Here is a 14,441-nt window from a genome sequence, read left to right on the forward strand (position 1 = left end):
CGGAGAAGCGAAGCCTGCCGCAGCCTTGTCCCGCACTCGCATTTGCGGAGTTTTCTACTGCCTGCCGCCTGCGCCTAAATCTACAAATCCGCGTTTCTGGTCCTGAACTTTCTCTTCGAGTACTCTACACCGTGACCGGGCACTTCCCTGCATCCGACAAGACATCGCAGACAAAGTGCATGTCCTCTCATCATCCGCGGTAGCTTTCATCTATCCTCGAAAGACCGCCGCACGCCGTCAAAATGGGTGGCGACCTCAATCTCAAGAAATCATGGCACCCAGTGCTCATGAGCAACCAGAAGAAAGTCTGGGAAGAGGAGAAAAAGGCGCTGGAGGAGCGCAAGAAAATTGATCAAATCATGAAAGAGCGCGCCGAAGAGAGAGCGATTCAAGAACTCGAAGAATTGCAGGAGGCTGCTGGCGGGAGGAAGCGACAAGCTCGGGTTGACTGGATGTACAATGGACCCTCGAGCGGCCAAACCGGCACTACCGAGGAGATGGAGGGCTACCTGTTGGGAAAGCGGCGGATAGATGGTTTGCTGAAAGGCACAGAGAACCAGAAACTGGAAAAATCCGCGAAAGAGGATTCGTTCATTGCAGTGCAGAACGCCAACACCGCGAGAGACACGGCAGCAAAAATCAGAGAGGACCCTATGCTGGCGATCAAGAAGCAGGAACAGGCCGCATATGATGCTATGATGAATGACCCGGTCAAGCGAAGATTGCTGCTAAAGGCGGCTGGCAGGGAAGATGATGATCGGGAACGGGATCGCAAAAGAAGGAAACACCACCACCACCATCGTCACCACAGTCGCCGCGATGATCCTGACAGACATGATAACTCCCGTTCATATCGAGACGACGATGTGGACAGGCATGGAAGATCTAAGCACCGGCAGCGGAGATCATACACTCCTTCCGTGTCTCCATCCCGATCGAGATCTCCTCCACGGAGGCCCGCGAGGTCACGATCTCGATCTCCCTATCGGAGGAGACGTTCATATTCACCCGAAGAAAGGCGACGACCAAGATCTCGGTCCAGGTCAAATTCTCCTCGCCGAAACGGGCATAGCAATGGAGTCCGCAAAATGCAAAGTTGGCATTCTTCGAGGCCAGAGCCACCGAGGTACCGCAGTCCACGCCGCGAACAGAAGAAAGAAGATACCAAGGAAGAAGACAGAGCAGCCAGATTAGCTGCGATGCAAAATGATGCGACCGACCTCGACCAACGACGAGAACAAAGGCTGGCTGAACTTGAACAAAAGGAAAGAGCCGAGAGGGATCGAGACAACGCGGCTCGGGCTAGGACTGCGAAGCATGGTGGTCGGGCAGACTTTGTCAATAGCTACCATAAAAGGGCCGGGGATATGACTCTAGGAGAGCGCATGGGACGCAATGGCGCGTCGCAGCGAGAGGAGGGTGACTAAAAAGTGTTGACTTGTACCGCTCCCTTTCGTCCTGGGATCTTGAAGTATGATATACATCTCTCGATCCTTGAGCCTCCTGACTACACAATGAATGAGACAGGGGCAGTCCTGCGGGTCGCCATAATTGCATCTGTGTTAGGTACTTCTGTACTCCGTATACGTATCTCAGCCAAGCGGTGTTTATCAGTGCCACTGTAGAGCTTATCTGAGGTGACACGGCCCAACTGCACCTAGCACCACCACAACCACTGTTGCTACCCCTTACATGTGGACACTGTCTATCGCAATGGTCTCATATAAAGAGGTAAGCTGCTTCCGGCTTTGTCTTTGGTGTAGGAAGTCTATCTTGATCACGCCGAAAGTGAGTGATCTATGCCTTTTCGCCTGGTCCTTGCGTGCCCTCTGACTTCGCGCTCCTGCTATTGCTTTGTGTGCTATGTCAGAGGTCATCTCTCCCTTCATTACAGTCGGACAGGACAATTTCTATGTCGCCTTCGATTCGAAATGCAGTCGTCTGCCGCCCTCCTGTATGACCAGACTCGCTCTATTTGACGAAGAGCTGATACCAGCATCCGCCATTGAGTGGAAGGAGTCGAGCTTCACCCCAGCTCATCTAGCTTCAATATCCACGAACTTCAGCACCGCAGATGATATTTGGACCAAAAGTTTCGTCTCCTGTAAGTCTTACTGTAGCATACCATTCGACTCGTGCTCGTTCGCTTTGCTGATATTGACACGTATCCAGTGATTCTCCTGCTACGTCCACCAGGTACGAAATGCAATGTCAGAAAGCGGCGGATCTTTTCTGTCTGGAACTCCGAAGTCGAACTGAGCAATGGTCCATACGTTGTTTCAAGAGCGTCAGGTAACGTCTTTCGCGTATACAAACTGGCAGCAGACTCCCATCATGCGTTTGTGACTGGCATTCTGCGGCAACCGGGCACAACATCGGCATGGCGGCGGTTTCCAGTGAGTTGATGACCCAGCCAACGTTCCCTAACCTAACAAATATGCAGTTGCCGAATATCATCCCGTTGCCCTCGAAGCTGTATCGCTGCCACGACGGTAGGCCCCTGGCTGGCTTGAGATTTGCAGTCAAGGATTCGATTGCTATCAGAGGCCTGAAGACCGGCTTTGGCAACCAGGCCTGGCACGACACCTATCCTGCAGAGAAAGCTACGGCGCCAGTTGTCAAAATACTACTCGAAGCTGGCGCCATCCTAGTCGGAAAGCTCAAGACTACCGAGTTCGCCGAGGGCATCGATCCCTGCGAATGGACTGACGATGTCTGTCCCTTTAATCCTAGGGGTGACGGACTACAGAAGCCCTCTTCTTCCAGTACTGGCAGTGCCGCAGCAGCAGCGGCTTACGAGTGGCTGGACTTCACAATTGGAACAGACACCGGCGGGTCAATTCGACATCCGGCTGGTGTAAACGGGGTATTTGGACAACGACCTTCGCATGGACTGCTCAGCCTCGAGGGAGTGCTCGGAGCAACAGATTTGTTTAACACGGTTGGAATATTTGCCAGAAATGTCGATGTTTTCACTCGTGTCGGCTCTTATCTCGTTTCCCAAGCCCAGGTCCCATCGAGATTTCCAGAAAGTCGCAAGTACAACTTGCTCTGCCCAACCAGACCTGCACAGCCCGAAAATGGAGGGACACCTCACCATGGGCACCAAAAGTGGCTTCCTCGTCCTTCGGTCGACGCGAAATATTGGTCCCAAGCTGAGAAGCAAATCGAGACAATGCTCAGTCGACTCGAATGTCATCTTGATTGTGAGAGGGTATTCTTTGACATCGACGAGCTGTGGAGAGCCACACCGCCAATCGGTCAGCCAAGGTCGCTTGATCAAGCTGTTGGGCATGTCTATTCAACTATTACGACGGCCTCTGCGGTTGGCGGGGGCATCGATCAATTCTTCGGCAAATACGAGGCCAACAACAACGGGCAGCCTCCAAAAGTCTCGGACCTGGTTAATCGCCGTCTCGATCATGGGCGCAACGTGTCGACAGAGAAAATCACTGGCGCTCTGGAGGCGATGCAGGCGTTCAAACTCTGGGTCGAAACGACGCTTTTTGGTTCCTACGACCAGGATGCCATCACTTTATTGGTATTCCCGCAATCCCTTGGTCGCCCAGATTATCGTGACAATGTGCCTGATCGGGCTGAGCTCTTCAACGATGCTTTCAGTATCTATTCCTTCGGGTATCTGGTAGGCTGTCCAGACTATACAGTTCCTGTCGCAGAGGTTCCGTACTTGTCGAAGGTTACCTCTAGGACTGAGTATCTCCCAGTATCGATCAGTCTCGTAGGGCGGCCTGGCTCGGATCTGGAGCTTTTCAATGTCGTGCAACAATTACACAGATTTGGTGTGATCTCAGATGTGGCCACAGGACCGCGACTATATCCACAGCACATGGATGCTCAGGAAATGATGTCGCCTGCACAAAAGGTTCACTCCATAGGTGCAATCGCTGAACATTTCTCGGAGCCAAATTCTTCATTCCCTTAAACGGTACAAGTCGGCATTCAGGTGAATATCTCCTCACAGGTCCAGCAAAGACAATACGAAGTCGCACGAATTTCTGTCAACCCCCTGACTTTGGAAACCCGACCGGAAACGCAACGCAAGGCACCAGAAACACAGCAGCGCCAAATGGTTCTCGATCAAGGTACGAAGAGGCATCGCTCGATTGGCTGTTGCCACAAATTATGATTTCCCGCCGCCTGTTCTTCGCACTGTTAGTCTTCGGACGCAAGAAGAAGTTTCGAACGAAACGACAGCATGAGCCGAGAATACGACTCAGTCCTCTGGCTGTCATCTCCAAGATCTCAGGACTGGAAATTGTCGTGCTGTTTGGGTAAGACCTTTGTGGCCGATACGGTCGTTGGTCGGCTTGAGTTCTCAGCAAGGGGACCCGTCTGCTGTGTAACTTTGGTTGGGGAACAGCAGTTCTTCCCTCACGTGGGTCTTGATGAACGTGCCTAGTCCTGTTTGCCGCGATGCTCTTACGAGACGGACCAAGCTGGAAGGGAGTTTACGATGGAGCGACGCTACGAGCACATACGCATTCGCCACTTCCGGCCCCAGGGTTTACCTTTGCAGGTGACACTACTGGATTCCTCAGTTCTGGCTCTTCTCTACTTTAACCAACGCCTCAGCACAGGCCTTTGCCGCCTTTGCAATGAAACTGGAATCCTGGCCACCCAGGACAAATCCCACGCCCAAGTCATGGACCGCCCAGCCTTGGATCGTGGGATTGTCGTAGACGCCACCCAAGCCCATGATCTTGCCATGCTTTTTACACGCCTGGCTGATTTTCTCCATGGCTTCCTTGTACACCGGACTGTCAAACTGCGAGGAAATGCCGAGCTCGATGGTCAAATCGTTCGACCCGACAAGGAGCACGTCAACGCCCGGGACGGAGGCGATGGCGTCGAGGTTCTGCAGAGCCTCCTTTGTTTCGATCATGACGATGACGGTCGAGCCCACGTTGTTGGATTGCGGGATCACCACGGCGTGCGGCTGGGCCGCGTATGCGAACTGAGGGAGTTGTCCGGTCATCGAGCGTTTCCCGGCGGGCGGGTACTTTGAGATGGCGACGGCAGATTCAGCCTCGTCTATATGAACGGTCCCAGAGGAATATCAGTCTTCGCTTTCCACTGCTTCTTGCTCACGATATGCCGATCAAGAGAGGGGGGTGAGAAGAAAAAGAAAGGCCCCAAGCCTCAAAACGGAACAAGTCTCGTGGCATTGACGGATACAGACTCCCTTGCATACGTGTGTGTGCGGGTGTGCGTGCATGCGTGTGAGGGGGTGGTTCACAATGGCCGTCGGAAAGAAGCACTGGCCGTGGGATACGTACCTCTCGTGCTCACATGCGGGAAGATGACCCCCATGGCTCCTCCGTCCAGGACCCTCTGGACGAACCCGTCGCCGCACTGGTACGGCACTCTCACGAACGGGGTTATCCCCGCCAACAGACCCGTCGTGCAGAGGAGGCTGGCATCGTTGAGGGACAGGGCCGAATGCTCGAGGTCGATGAACAGCGCGTCGAAGCCGGCCGCTGCGGCGATCTGCACGACCGACGCGGACGGGGCGAGTTTGATCCCGAAGACCTGTCCAACACCCAATGTCACTTTATGATGACCTTTCATCCCACAGAGGGGTTTAGGGGGCTGCGTTGATGTATTGTTTCTGGAGAGACCGGGGGAGAACGAAGGAAAGTACGCGGAGAGACTGATAGCGAGAGGTAGAGAGGGGTGTATCTACCTTGCATATTGAACCTGCCTGCCGAAGGCGATATAGATTGTTCGGAAAGATCGTTGCCATGGTGAGTTAGTTACGAGGCGAGTTGCTTTTGCGTTTCCTTTTCCCTTGATGTTTCTAACTTGACTCCCTTCGGCCTTTGGGAACGACAAAGTCTGTCTGGGCAGGCTCAAGCTTCAAGACGATGGCGATACAATTGACCCACTACTGGCAGATGCCACGCTGCCGAGAACATGTAGTCCTTGGAAATAACATCGCATCGGCTGGGTGAAAGTCCTCCATGAAGATTCTCCCAGCCTACCCAAACCCCATCGCCTACCCCGAGGATAACCTCGACGGGTGGGAAAAGGAGTTGGAGACGAGAGACCATTTCGTGGAGAAGTGCGGGTTTGGTCCTCATCCGTCGGGTCCTTTTGAAATCATACAATCGATGCATCAAGATATCTCGGACTGAGATGCTCCGAAGCGTCGGAGCTTGATCGAAGACTAATCTGGGCATCACTGAACAAAGTGGCAATGGGAAACACGTTTGGATGTGGCCTACTCATCGTGAAAATGTATGACGACAAAAGTTGATGAAAAGAGAGATGGCTTCGATGAGGGCCCTTCCCCAGCGCCAATCTCAAGCAAGTTAACCATCTCTGCTGAGCGAAAAGGACAACGATGAAAGCTAACTCATAGGAAAGTCTTGGTAGCACTCGAGAGTCCGCCGGTTGGTTCGACAGGCGCGAGGTATATCAGCTCCTAAACAATGTGATTCATGCACGCCCTGCAGTAAAAGTGGCACCGTCAGGCCCTGTTTTTCTCTCAAATCCTTCGCAGACATCGCCTATCTTCTCTCATCGCCCAGAACTGGCTTTGCAGTGGGAAGAGGGTCGCAGCTCCCAGCAGGACGGTACACAAGGAAGGGGATCTCGATGCCGAAAAACTTTCAAGCATGAACTGAGGGCATGGTGACCAGCCCTTCTGGGTATGATATGAGGATATGAACACGTTGAAGTACTGACCTCGAGAGTGAATCGCTGTAAATGTTATCATTTGCGTGTCGGCCGAGACGCACACGCCCCTCCCTAGGTCATTGTCCCAAAGGTCAGAGGACTAGGTGAGAGATGGAGCCACGGTTTCGGCTCGTGAAGAGTCGTGGCCTGTCGCTGCAGCCTCTCCCTCATTTGCCGGGGGCTTTCTGTCAATGGTCTCACTGCTGTTCCTGGATGAGGGTAGTTATCTGCTGGCACTGACGCGATACAGTCTGAACAAGGAGGTGGCAGTCTTAGCCGCTGGTATCCCACTGGAATAGCATGGAAAGGAAGGTAGTCATGTTGTAGGTCCAGGTCTTTGGGACGACGGCTTCGGACACAGTATTGGAGAAGGCGGAGGCAAGCGTAGAAGCCGAAGATGGTGAGCAGCCCAAGGACTACGCCCACGACGAAGCCGGGCCAACTGAACGTGCAACCTCTGCGCTCGAGGTTGATTGCAGAGACGTGGTACTCCATGTCGAAAGCGAGGCAAATTCGGTGGTCAGCGTACGTAAGAGATGCGGTGCGCCACAGTTGGTCTGAGGTGAAAAGATCTGTCTGCTCACTGGCCGTCAGAAGTTTCTCTCAACAAAGTCACGACGTTGTGCTTTCTGGTTCTAGAAGCAGCGCATCCAATTGACTTGGCTGGTGATTTGAGGAAAGATCCTGCACCTGCACCTGCTACTCGAGGTTAGAATTATCGACAGAAGGTGGTCAGTAGAAAGAGACGTCCGGCGAGACGTTGACCGAACGAGTCTGCCCCCGACTATGGCACCCACGGGCTCTTTAGAATCATCAAGACATTCAGGCCGGCTGGTTACAAGCAATCCAGGGCGAGACTGAAGAGGTGTCGTTCTAGGTGTTTCGAAGCCGAGTTCGAGAACCGCTCTCAGTTGATATTGCAGCAGCGAATGGCCGCCGCGTGGGACGATATCGAAGAGCGGATTCTCTCTCTCACTTCTGCTTCATTTGAGGTGAACAACGAACAAACTGCTCTTCTGGTCGCTCTTTGGCAGAAGCACTCGCGGACGAGGAACATCGTTCTTCCGAAGCTGCTCTTTACCCGTCCAGTGACGAGGAGCCAATGAGAGCAGCCGGGCGGGACGCGTCAGAGGAGCCTACGTCATCGAATCATCTCGATTTCCGCCATTGAAGCCGCCGATACGAGGTACTTCTTGACAGAAGTCCCAGCCGCAGCTCTGTGTGCTCTATCGCAGCTACTCAGGGGAAGCACATAAGGCTGCTGTCCCTATGCTCTTGCTGTTACGATAACCGTCCAGCTGCGCCTAGAGATCCAACTAGGACATCTAACCCATCTGTTCGTCCGTTTACGTGTTACATCGCCCCTCTACAAGCCCAGAGATTTGTGCCTTTGTGATGAACCCATTGAACGCAATGCCCTGAGCATTCGCATGTGCACAACGGAGTCTCAATCTGAATCCCCAACTATACCCGCCATGGCCGATCCCGAAACCGGGCATTCGCCCGTCCAAGCCACGAGCAACACGAATGAATACTCGCCTCTCCTCCCCTCCGACCGCCAGTTCATCTCCGCCCTCCATCAGTCGCAGGACTTTATAGCCTGCCACATCGTTAAGATCCACGGCGAGGACAGCGCGGTATGGAAACTCCGACACTCGCTGCAACACTGGTTCTCCTCCAAATGGGGTCACTACTTCGTGATCCTCCTGGTCTCGGCCGATATATGCTGTATCTTCGCCGATTTCCTCATCAGTCTGCACATATGTGAACATGCCGGGGAGAAAGGGTTCAACCTGCGGGCTTGGGAGCAAGCAAACGACGTGCTTGGATACGCAAGCCTGGTCTTTTCGTGTCTGTTCATGGCCGAATTGCTGGGCAGTGTCTTTGCATTTGGTTTTAGGTAACGCCCCGCCCTCTGCGGCCAGTCTGGTCTCCCTACCCTTCACGCATTGACCTCGATGCTCGTGTACAGGTACTTCAACAACTCGTTCCACATTTTCGACGCCCTCGTCATCATCGCCGCCTTTGTAATCGACGTGCTCCTGCGCGGTCCGCTGGAAGAAGCCGGCTCGCTGGTCGTCGTCCTCCGGCTGTGGCGCGTCTTTAAGATCATCGAGGAATTCTCTTCCGGCGCGGAAGACGAAATCGCAGAATTGCAGGAGAAGATCGACGAGCTGGAGCGAGCGAGGGAGGACGTCCTGAAAGAGAACGAGCAGCTCAAGCACAGGTTGAGGAGCAGGTATGAAGATGCCGACGGAGATGCAGATGTCGGTGACGGGTGACGGGTGACGGGTGATGGGGCGGCAACGGTGGTTCGGAGACACAGGCCCGTACCCTAGGAGAAATTAAGGATGCCTCTCTCAGTGAGGCCGCGCCGGGGCTTACACCGTATTTCTGAACAGGCCATGGATGCGCTGGGATGACGGGATACCCTAATACAGAACGAGCGAGGAGTTTGCGGGCGAAATACACGGGTCTGCTCGGCACTCGCTTTCCGGCGTCACCTATACGAATGCACCTCCATTAATAACTAGACATGAAATGAGTGAACGACAATGATACTCGTATTGGTACGCATGAAGAGGAAAGAGTTTCATTCTGGGGCTCTGTGGATGTAGCTCGTTACGCAACCATACAAGTGTCAAGGAGCGCTGGTCCCGGCGGGACTCTCACACCCGATCAGCCACGACCGTAGTGGGTGTCCACCGCATTGAACAAAAGGAATAGCTAAGCAAGTGATCGAGGCAGTGCATTCTGAGGCGATGGGACTCTCTCCAAGCACCGATCAGGACCGCGCCCGATCGCACTCCTCAATGAACCGATAGATGCCTTCCAGCCCCTCGTATCCGTCGCCATTCCCATCAACCGAGCGCTCGGGATATCTTTCTCTTCCGGCCGCGTTGTTTCGTGGTTGGAAGAAGTACATTGCTGCATCTTCCTCGGCTTCCAACATTTCGCTCTCGTGCAGGCTGGAATATCCCGACGGGCTTGACATCCAGGGATTTTCACCCATTGCCGCATCGATCATCTCGAACGCGTCGGGCGACTTGCTCGTGACCGAAATGTGCGAGAAACCCGCAGAGGGGTGTTGCGGCGGAGTGAGCATCTCCTGCCACTCAACGCGGTCTTTCTTGATGCGCTTGATCGGTCTGTCACCGTAGCCACAGTTGGAGCCCATGAAGCCGGCTTCACTGGCTGTCTTGCTGGGCGCAAACGGAAACAAAAGTGCCATTTCCGTCCCGTTCCTGGCATCAAAATCCTCATCTTGACCGACTATGCCGCGCTTGATGTTGAGTTCCCGGCACAGAGCCTCGACGGTATCTGCATCGCAGCCAGGGAAGCGGACGCGGAGAGTCGTGCTGTTGTGCAGAGAGATCGGGAGGTCGCCTAATGTTGCCAAGTGCTTCAGATCGTTCATGACGGCCGCAAGGTCTTTCAACGCGCGGGCGAAATCGATTGAGAGGTTGGACATGAGGGTGGTGTTGTTCAGGGTGTCTTGTTGGACCTCGTAATCGCAGGATGCAGTGGAAGGCGAGCGAGGGACACTGGCCAAGGGTCCAATGGCGGTAATAGTAGGAGACACCTTGAAGTCAATGAAGGAACCGGGTGCATTCTTTGATGACATGTCCATGGTGTGCCTGGCATCTTCTTGAAGACTGGAAACGGCTCGGAACCGCTTCTCACCTGTGCGAGGATTGGCTCCATCGAATCGTGCTTTTTGGCCCGAGAGCCAGAAGGCTCGAACTGCTTGGGAGACGTTGGTGACCACCTGTGCCTGCGCAGCAGGGGAATGGGAGAAGTATCTGGCTCCGCCGACTCGACCACCTCCTAGTCCATAGCCACCTGCGTGACGGCACAAAGTGCCCCCCGTAAGGTTTGGTCGAAGGGTAGATGCGAACGGGGCCCGACCAGTCAGTCGTCCCACAGCCGCAGCAGTGCGGGAGGAAGGGTAGGACGCACGAGTCGGACGGCCGTTCGGTCCAGACTGGGACGAGTAGTGTCTGGTGTTGTTGAGACCGTGCAATTTCGTGCTATACCAGCGGCTTTGGGTCTGACGGATCTGAGCGAGGCGGTTGACGGGTTGTTGGCGCTGAGAGACGCGGGCATAGGCAGGCTGGACGTCGGCTTCAAGTGGCTTGGTTGCCTGCGGGATCTTGTCACGTATGAACCGTCCCGTCTTCGCGGCGGCGAATTTGACCAGCCTCATGGCCTTGGTGACCAAGAGGTGTCCTCCAGACGACGCCATGATGTTTACCCACCAGGCGGAGGCACACTTGTTGACAGTGATGGAGAGTTGAAAGGAAGTTCAAGTCTGGATGGTTGATGTTGGATGCCCAGCATTTGCCACCAGGGAGTTGGCGATGATTGGCCAGTGCCTTCCCCGCATCAAAACATTCTCCGAAGCCGACTTTGATTCCGATGCTTTTCCTGAGTCTCCCTTTACGCTGATCTTGTCTACTAGCCCTACGGGTTCTTGGAAATCATGGACTAGATGCGGAGTCATTGCGGGTAGGGAAATGCAGTTGTAAAAAGACCGGCGAACGAGTTCAACATACAGATCTTTGGTCGACTGGGAAGCTTTTCCCAATAGCAGCGTTTTGGGGAAACGAACTGCGATACCAACGGCTATTGGCCAAACGTCCGATGTGCGGGCATCGTATTCGAATTCATTGCTTTGGCTTTGCAGGTAAACGCCTGGGACGAAGCCTTTCCTTGATGAGCGACACTGCCTCCTCTCAAGGATGCAGGTCGTGATGGGGGTGACGAATCACTAACGCTATATCAAGCGTATGCGTGCCCAGAGTCTTGTCAAGTCCTAGGCAGCTGCATTCAGTGACCCAATGCAAAGAATGGTGTGGTATATAGAGGTGCTCAGTCCTCCCCACAATATGGTGACGTTCAGAACCGTTCAATCATCTCGCTGTCCTGAGACTTTGTTGTACCTCAACACAGATGGCGACTTCAAGCGCTGTTTCAGTCCATATGCACATCGTCTCTGACGGGAAAGAGAGGCGTCAATGGAGAAGACTCTACTCCTGGCTTGGTTTCCAAAAAGGATACAATGTCCCGTTGTGTAGGTAGCAGATGATGTTGTCCAGACATGACCAGTTGCTAAATAGTTGATCTAGTCGTTGTGTTCGCCGCCGCACTTCTAGGCTTCAGTCTTGCCCGACTCGAGTATCTCGATTTGGACATCTTCTCGAACGGCGCGTCGCCAGGGGAATGGTACTGGTATCAGACTGGTCATTACCGAGTTGGCTTGCTGATCCACTTGGCCACGGTCCTACCTGCCGGTATTCTGGTGGTCTTTCAATTCGTTCCGGTCATTCGCCAACAAGCAATGCTGTTCCATCGCATCAATGGCCATGTCATCATCATTCTCCTTCTGATCAGCAACGCCGGCGCGCTCATGATCGCTCGACATGCTTTCGGTGGGGAACTGCCCACACAAGCTGGGGTTGGTGTGTTGGTTATTTTGACAACCATCGGATTGGGGATGGCGTACTATAACATCCAAAAGCTTCAAGTGGATCAGCATCGAGCTTGGATGTTGCGAACCATGTTCTATCTGGGCGCCATCATTACCACTCGAATCATCATGCTCATCGCCGCCTTGACTGTGTCCCAGATCGGATCGTACAACGTGATCATGACGTGTGGTGAACTAAGCTCGATTCATGGCCATAACAACCTTGCTGGGGCCTACCCTGATTGTGTGGCAGATTCAGACGTCTTGGGGAATAAGCTGAAGATGATACACGCAGATTTCTTTAGTGGCATCGAGGAAGAGACTGGAGCGAGTCTTCGGATCAGTTTCGGAATGGCCTTGTGGCTGGCATTCTTCCTGCATGCAGTAGGCATTGAAGTATACCTCTCAATGACACCGCAAGAAGCTCAAAGGCTCAGGATGGTGTCATATGTGAAGCAACTGAAGGCAGGCATGAGCAATCCAGGCTCTGCAGGACTGGTGGTGGAGAAATTCGGTGATGCGGAGGCATGGAAACCGACAGGAGAGGTCGATATTGGCGACCGAGACCGCATGATGTGAAGGTTGCTTGCTGGCACTTCATGAATGAGAATGATGAGTATGCAGTACGTATATAGGTGGGTGGCTGTCGTGGTAATATGTAGGTAGATACGAGACCAACATGCCAAGACGTCTCTTCCTGGGGGAAACAATGATCCATCGGGAACGCATCGCTGAGGCCTCGTCAATCTTAACCCTCACACTAAACTTGTCATTGGACGAGTCAATCATATTCCTGGCCTCGAATGTAACCATCGATGAGGCTTGTTACTCGAGCTGTGCCACGGAGTAACCGAACCAGACAGCTTGCATGCAACGTGTAACACGGTAAGATGGGGGTGACTCACTCCATGCTGGTCCAATTTGACTCACCTTGAATGATATATGTTGATGCATTGATTGTCTATCACCACAATTCCCAGAATTCTCACCCAGAACCCGTTACCAATAATCTCTGGTACTGAGCGAAACCATGGAAGCGGTCGTGGAGAGCTCAGACTTCAACATCGCAGTGCCTCATCCAACATTAAGGCTCGCACTCACTCCCCCTCGAGAGTCCGATGGAGCTGCCGTGATCCTTGGTCTTAACCACCCCAAGGTATACATGAACCTGAACGGCCCTCCCTATCCTTATACCGAGCAGGATCGGCAAGAATGGTATGCCAAGATCTCCAGCAACTGGAAACAAAATTGGTCGGAATTGGTCACTATCCGGAAACGCGCGCAGTCGACTCCGGCCGACTATTCGCAGCGATCGTGGCTCGGGCGACATTGGACGTCAACAATTCGACATTTCGAGGAGTCAGATACCGATTCCAATGGGAAATTTATTGGCGAGATTGGTGTGGAGAGAGAGAGCTTTTTGTATATTCTAGATGAGGAGCAAAGAAACCGACGGAAAGAAGAGAACGATAAGCTGCAAGCTGGTGATCCAAACATTACTTGGGAAATCGGCTGTGAGTGCCTTGCTTCCCATCGCAGCCGAGAACATGGACTAATCACACCAAACAGTCTGGCTCATTCCCGAATATCATGGTCGCGGGATCATGGCGGCCGCCCTGCAGCAACTAATGGCTGAAGTAATCATTCCACACATGAATGTCCACAAACTGGTCGGGACATACTTTGAGCACAATCTTCCTAGCAGAAGAGTGTTCGAAAAGTGTGGATTCACCTTCGAGACGGTGGTGCCAAATGCCGTCGCAGTCAACCCTGCTAAGATAGGCGGCATAGAGGGACGAAAGGTCGGCGTGGGCGTGCTGAAGTGGGAACGAGAGTTGGGAGACTGAGAAAGACCCCGGGATTTCCTCTATGAAGCTGCTTATCTGATGTACTCGGTAGATGGCGGGACCCGTGTCAGAACAACAATAATGGTTGGAAGAGTGACTTCGGGGCAGGACCCGGTACTCTCAGCAATGTGCAGAGCCCGGGTGGCATTGTGGCTTTGTCGCCTTGACCTACCACAGCCTGATATAATGAATCAGTATCGCGTGCTCTGCCCTGCCCTGCCCTGCTCTGTCTGTTCGGCTCGCGTTCCGAAGCTAGCAGGAAATCCAATCCCTCGTTCCTCGCTGGCTTTAGGGCTTTCGGGGATTGGGGATGCGAGGTTGGCGGTGAAGACGCCCGCTACACGCTTAAGGGAAGAGGTTTCCGCCTGCATCACGTCAATGCCTCGTCAAAGCCTCGTCAAAGGTGCATCTGCACACGGGAAGAG

At 53.5% G+C, this 14,441-nt stretch overlaps 7 protein-coding genes across 7 annotated transcripts; 5 read left to right on the forward strand and 2 right to left on the reverse strand.

Moving 5' to 3' along the window:
* The first annotated feature begins 101 nt into the window (after nucleotides 1-101).
* PV07_03224 (uncharacterized protein) lies at nucleotides 102-1,566 on the forward strand. The gene has a single exon (XM_016389908.1). The coding sequence runs from the start codon at nucleotides 243-245 to the stop codon at nucleotides 1,425-1,427; it is 1,185 nt and encodes a 394-aa protein (XP_016251810.1). The 5' UTR covers nucleotides 102-242; the 3' UTR covers nucleotides 1,428-1,566.
* A 297-nt stretch (nucleotides 1,567-1,863) lies between these two features.
* Nucleotides 1,864-3,943, forward strand: PV07_03225 (uncharacterized protein; the record flags this gene model as incomplete). Its single annotated transcript, XM_016389909.1, has 3 exons — nucleotides 1,864-2,104; nucleotides 2,173-2,396; nucleotides 2,444-3,943. 3 exons carry the CDS (start codon nucleotides 1,864-1,866, stop codon nucleotides 3,941-3,943), a joined length of 1,965 nt encoding a protein of 654 aa, XP_016251811.1.
* Nucleotides 3,944-4,555: 612 nt separating this feature from the next.
* PV07_03226 (uncharacterized protein) lies at nucleotides 4,556-5,589 on the reverse strand (the record flags this gene model as incomplete). The annotated part of the gene is made up of 2 exons (XM_016389910.1): nucleotides 4,556-5,052; nucleotides 5,298-5,589. 2 exons carry the CDS (start codon nucleotides 5,587-5,589, stop codon nucleotides 4,556-4,558), a joined length of 789 nt encoding a protein of 262 aa, XP_016251812.1.
* Nucleotides 5,590-7,914: 2,325 nt separating this feature from the next.
* PV07_03227 (uncharacterized protein) lies at nucleotides 7,915-9,245 on the forward strand. The gene is made up of 2 exons (XM_016389911.1): nucleotides 7,915-8,599; nucleotides 8,672-9,245. Exons 1-2 carry the CDS (start codon nucleotides 8,130-8,132, stop codon nucleotides 8,979-8,981), a joined length of 780 nt encoding a protein of 259 aa, XP_016251813.1. The 5' UTR covers nucleotides 7,915-8,129; the 3' UTR covers nucleotides 8,982-9,245.
* Nucleotides 9,189-11,000, reverse strand: PV07_03228 (uncharacterized protein). Its single transcript, XM_016389912.1, has one exon. It carries the CDS (start codon nucleotides 10,943-10,945, stop codon nucleotides 9,485-9,487), a length of 1,461 nt encoding a protein of 486 aa, XP_016251814.1. The 5' UTR covers nucleotides 10,946-11,000; the 3' UTR covers nucleotides 9,189-9,484.
* A 652-nt stretch (nucleotides 11,001-11,652) lies between these two features.
* PV07_03229 (uncharacterized protein) lies at nucleotides 11,653-12,748 on the forward strand (the record flags this gene model as incomplete). Its single annotated transcript, XM_016389913.1, has 2 exons — nucleotides 11,653-11,773; nucleotides 11,829-12,748. 2 exons carry the CDS (start codon nucleotides 11,653-11,655, stop codon nucleotides 12,746-12,748), a joined length of 1,041 nt encoding a protein of 346 aa, XP_016251815.1.
* Nucleotides 12,749-13,016: 268 nt separating this feature from the next.
* On the forward strand, nucleotides 13,017-14,266 carry PV07_03230 (uncharacterized protein). The gene is made up of 2 exons (XM_016389914.1): nucleotides 13,017-13,683; nucleotides 13,739-14,266. Exons 1-2 carry the CDS (start codon nucleotides 13,200-13,202, stop codon nucleotides 14,014-14,016), a joined length of 762 nt encoding a protein of 253 aa, XP_016251816.1. The 5' UTR covers nucleotides 13,017-13,199; the 3' UTR covers nucleotides 14,017-14,266.
* Nucleotides 14,267-14,441: the final 175 nt, after the last annotated feature.

The sequence above is a fragment of the Cladophialophora immunda genome (genome assembly GCF_000835495.1).
Source record: "Cladophialophora immunda strain CBS 83496 unplaced genomic scaffold supercont1.2, whole genome shotgun sequence".
Classification (NCBI taxonomy): domain Eukaryota; kingdom Fungi; phylum Ascomycota; class Eurotiomycetes; order Chaetothyriales; family Herpotrichiellaceae; genus Cladophialophora; species Cladophialophora immunda.

Coding starts and splice junctions, on each gene's coding strand:
- PV07_03230 (XM_016389914.1), top strand. CDS start 13,200: ATGGAAGCGGTCGTGGAGAGCTCAGACTTCAACATCGCAGTGCCTCAT. Junction 13,684..13,738: donor CATTACTTGGGAAATCGGCT/GTGAGTGCCTTG, acceptor CACACCAAACAG/TCTGGCTCATTCCCGAATAT.
- PV07_03227 (XM_016389911.1), top strand. CDS start 8,130: ATGTGCACAACGGAGTCTCAATCTGAATCCCCAACTATACCCGCCATG. Junction 8,600..8,671: donor GTCTTTGCATTTGGTTTTAG/GTAACGCCCCGC, acceptor GCTCGTGTACAG/GTACTTCAACAACTCGTTCC.
- PV07_03224 (XM_016389908.1), top strand. CDS start 243: ATGGGTGGCGACCTCAATCTCAAGAAATCATGGCACCCAGTGCTCATG.
- PV07_03228 (XM_016389912.1), bottom strand. CDS start 10,945: ATGGCGTCGTCTGGAGGACACCTCTTGGTCACCAAGGCCATGAGGCTG.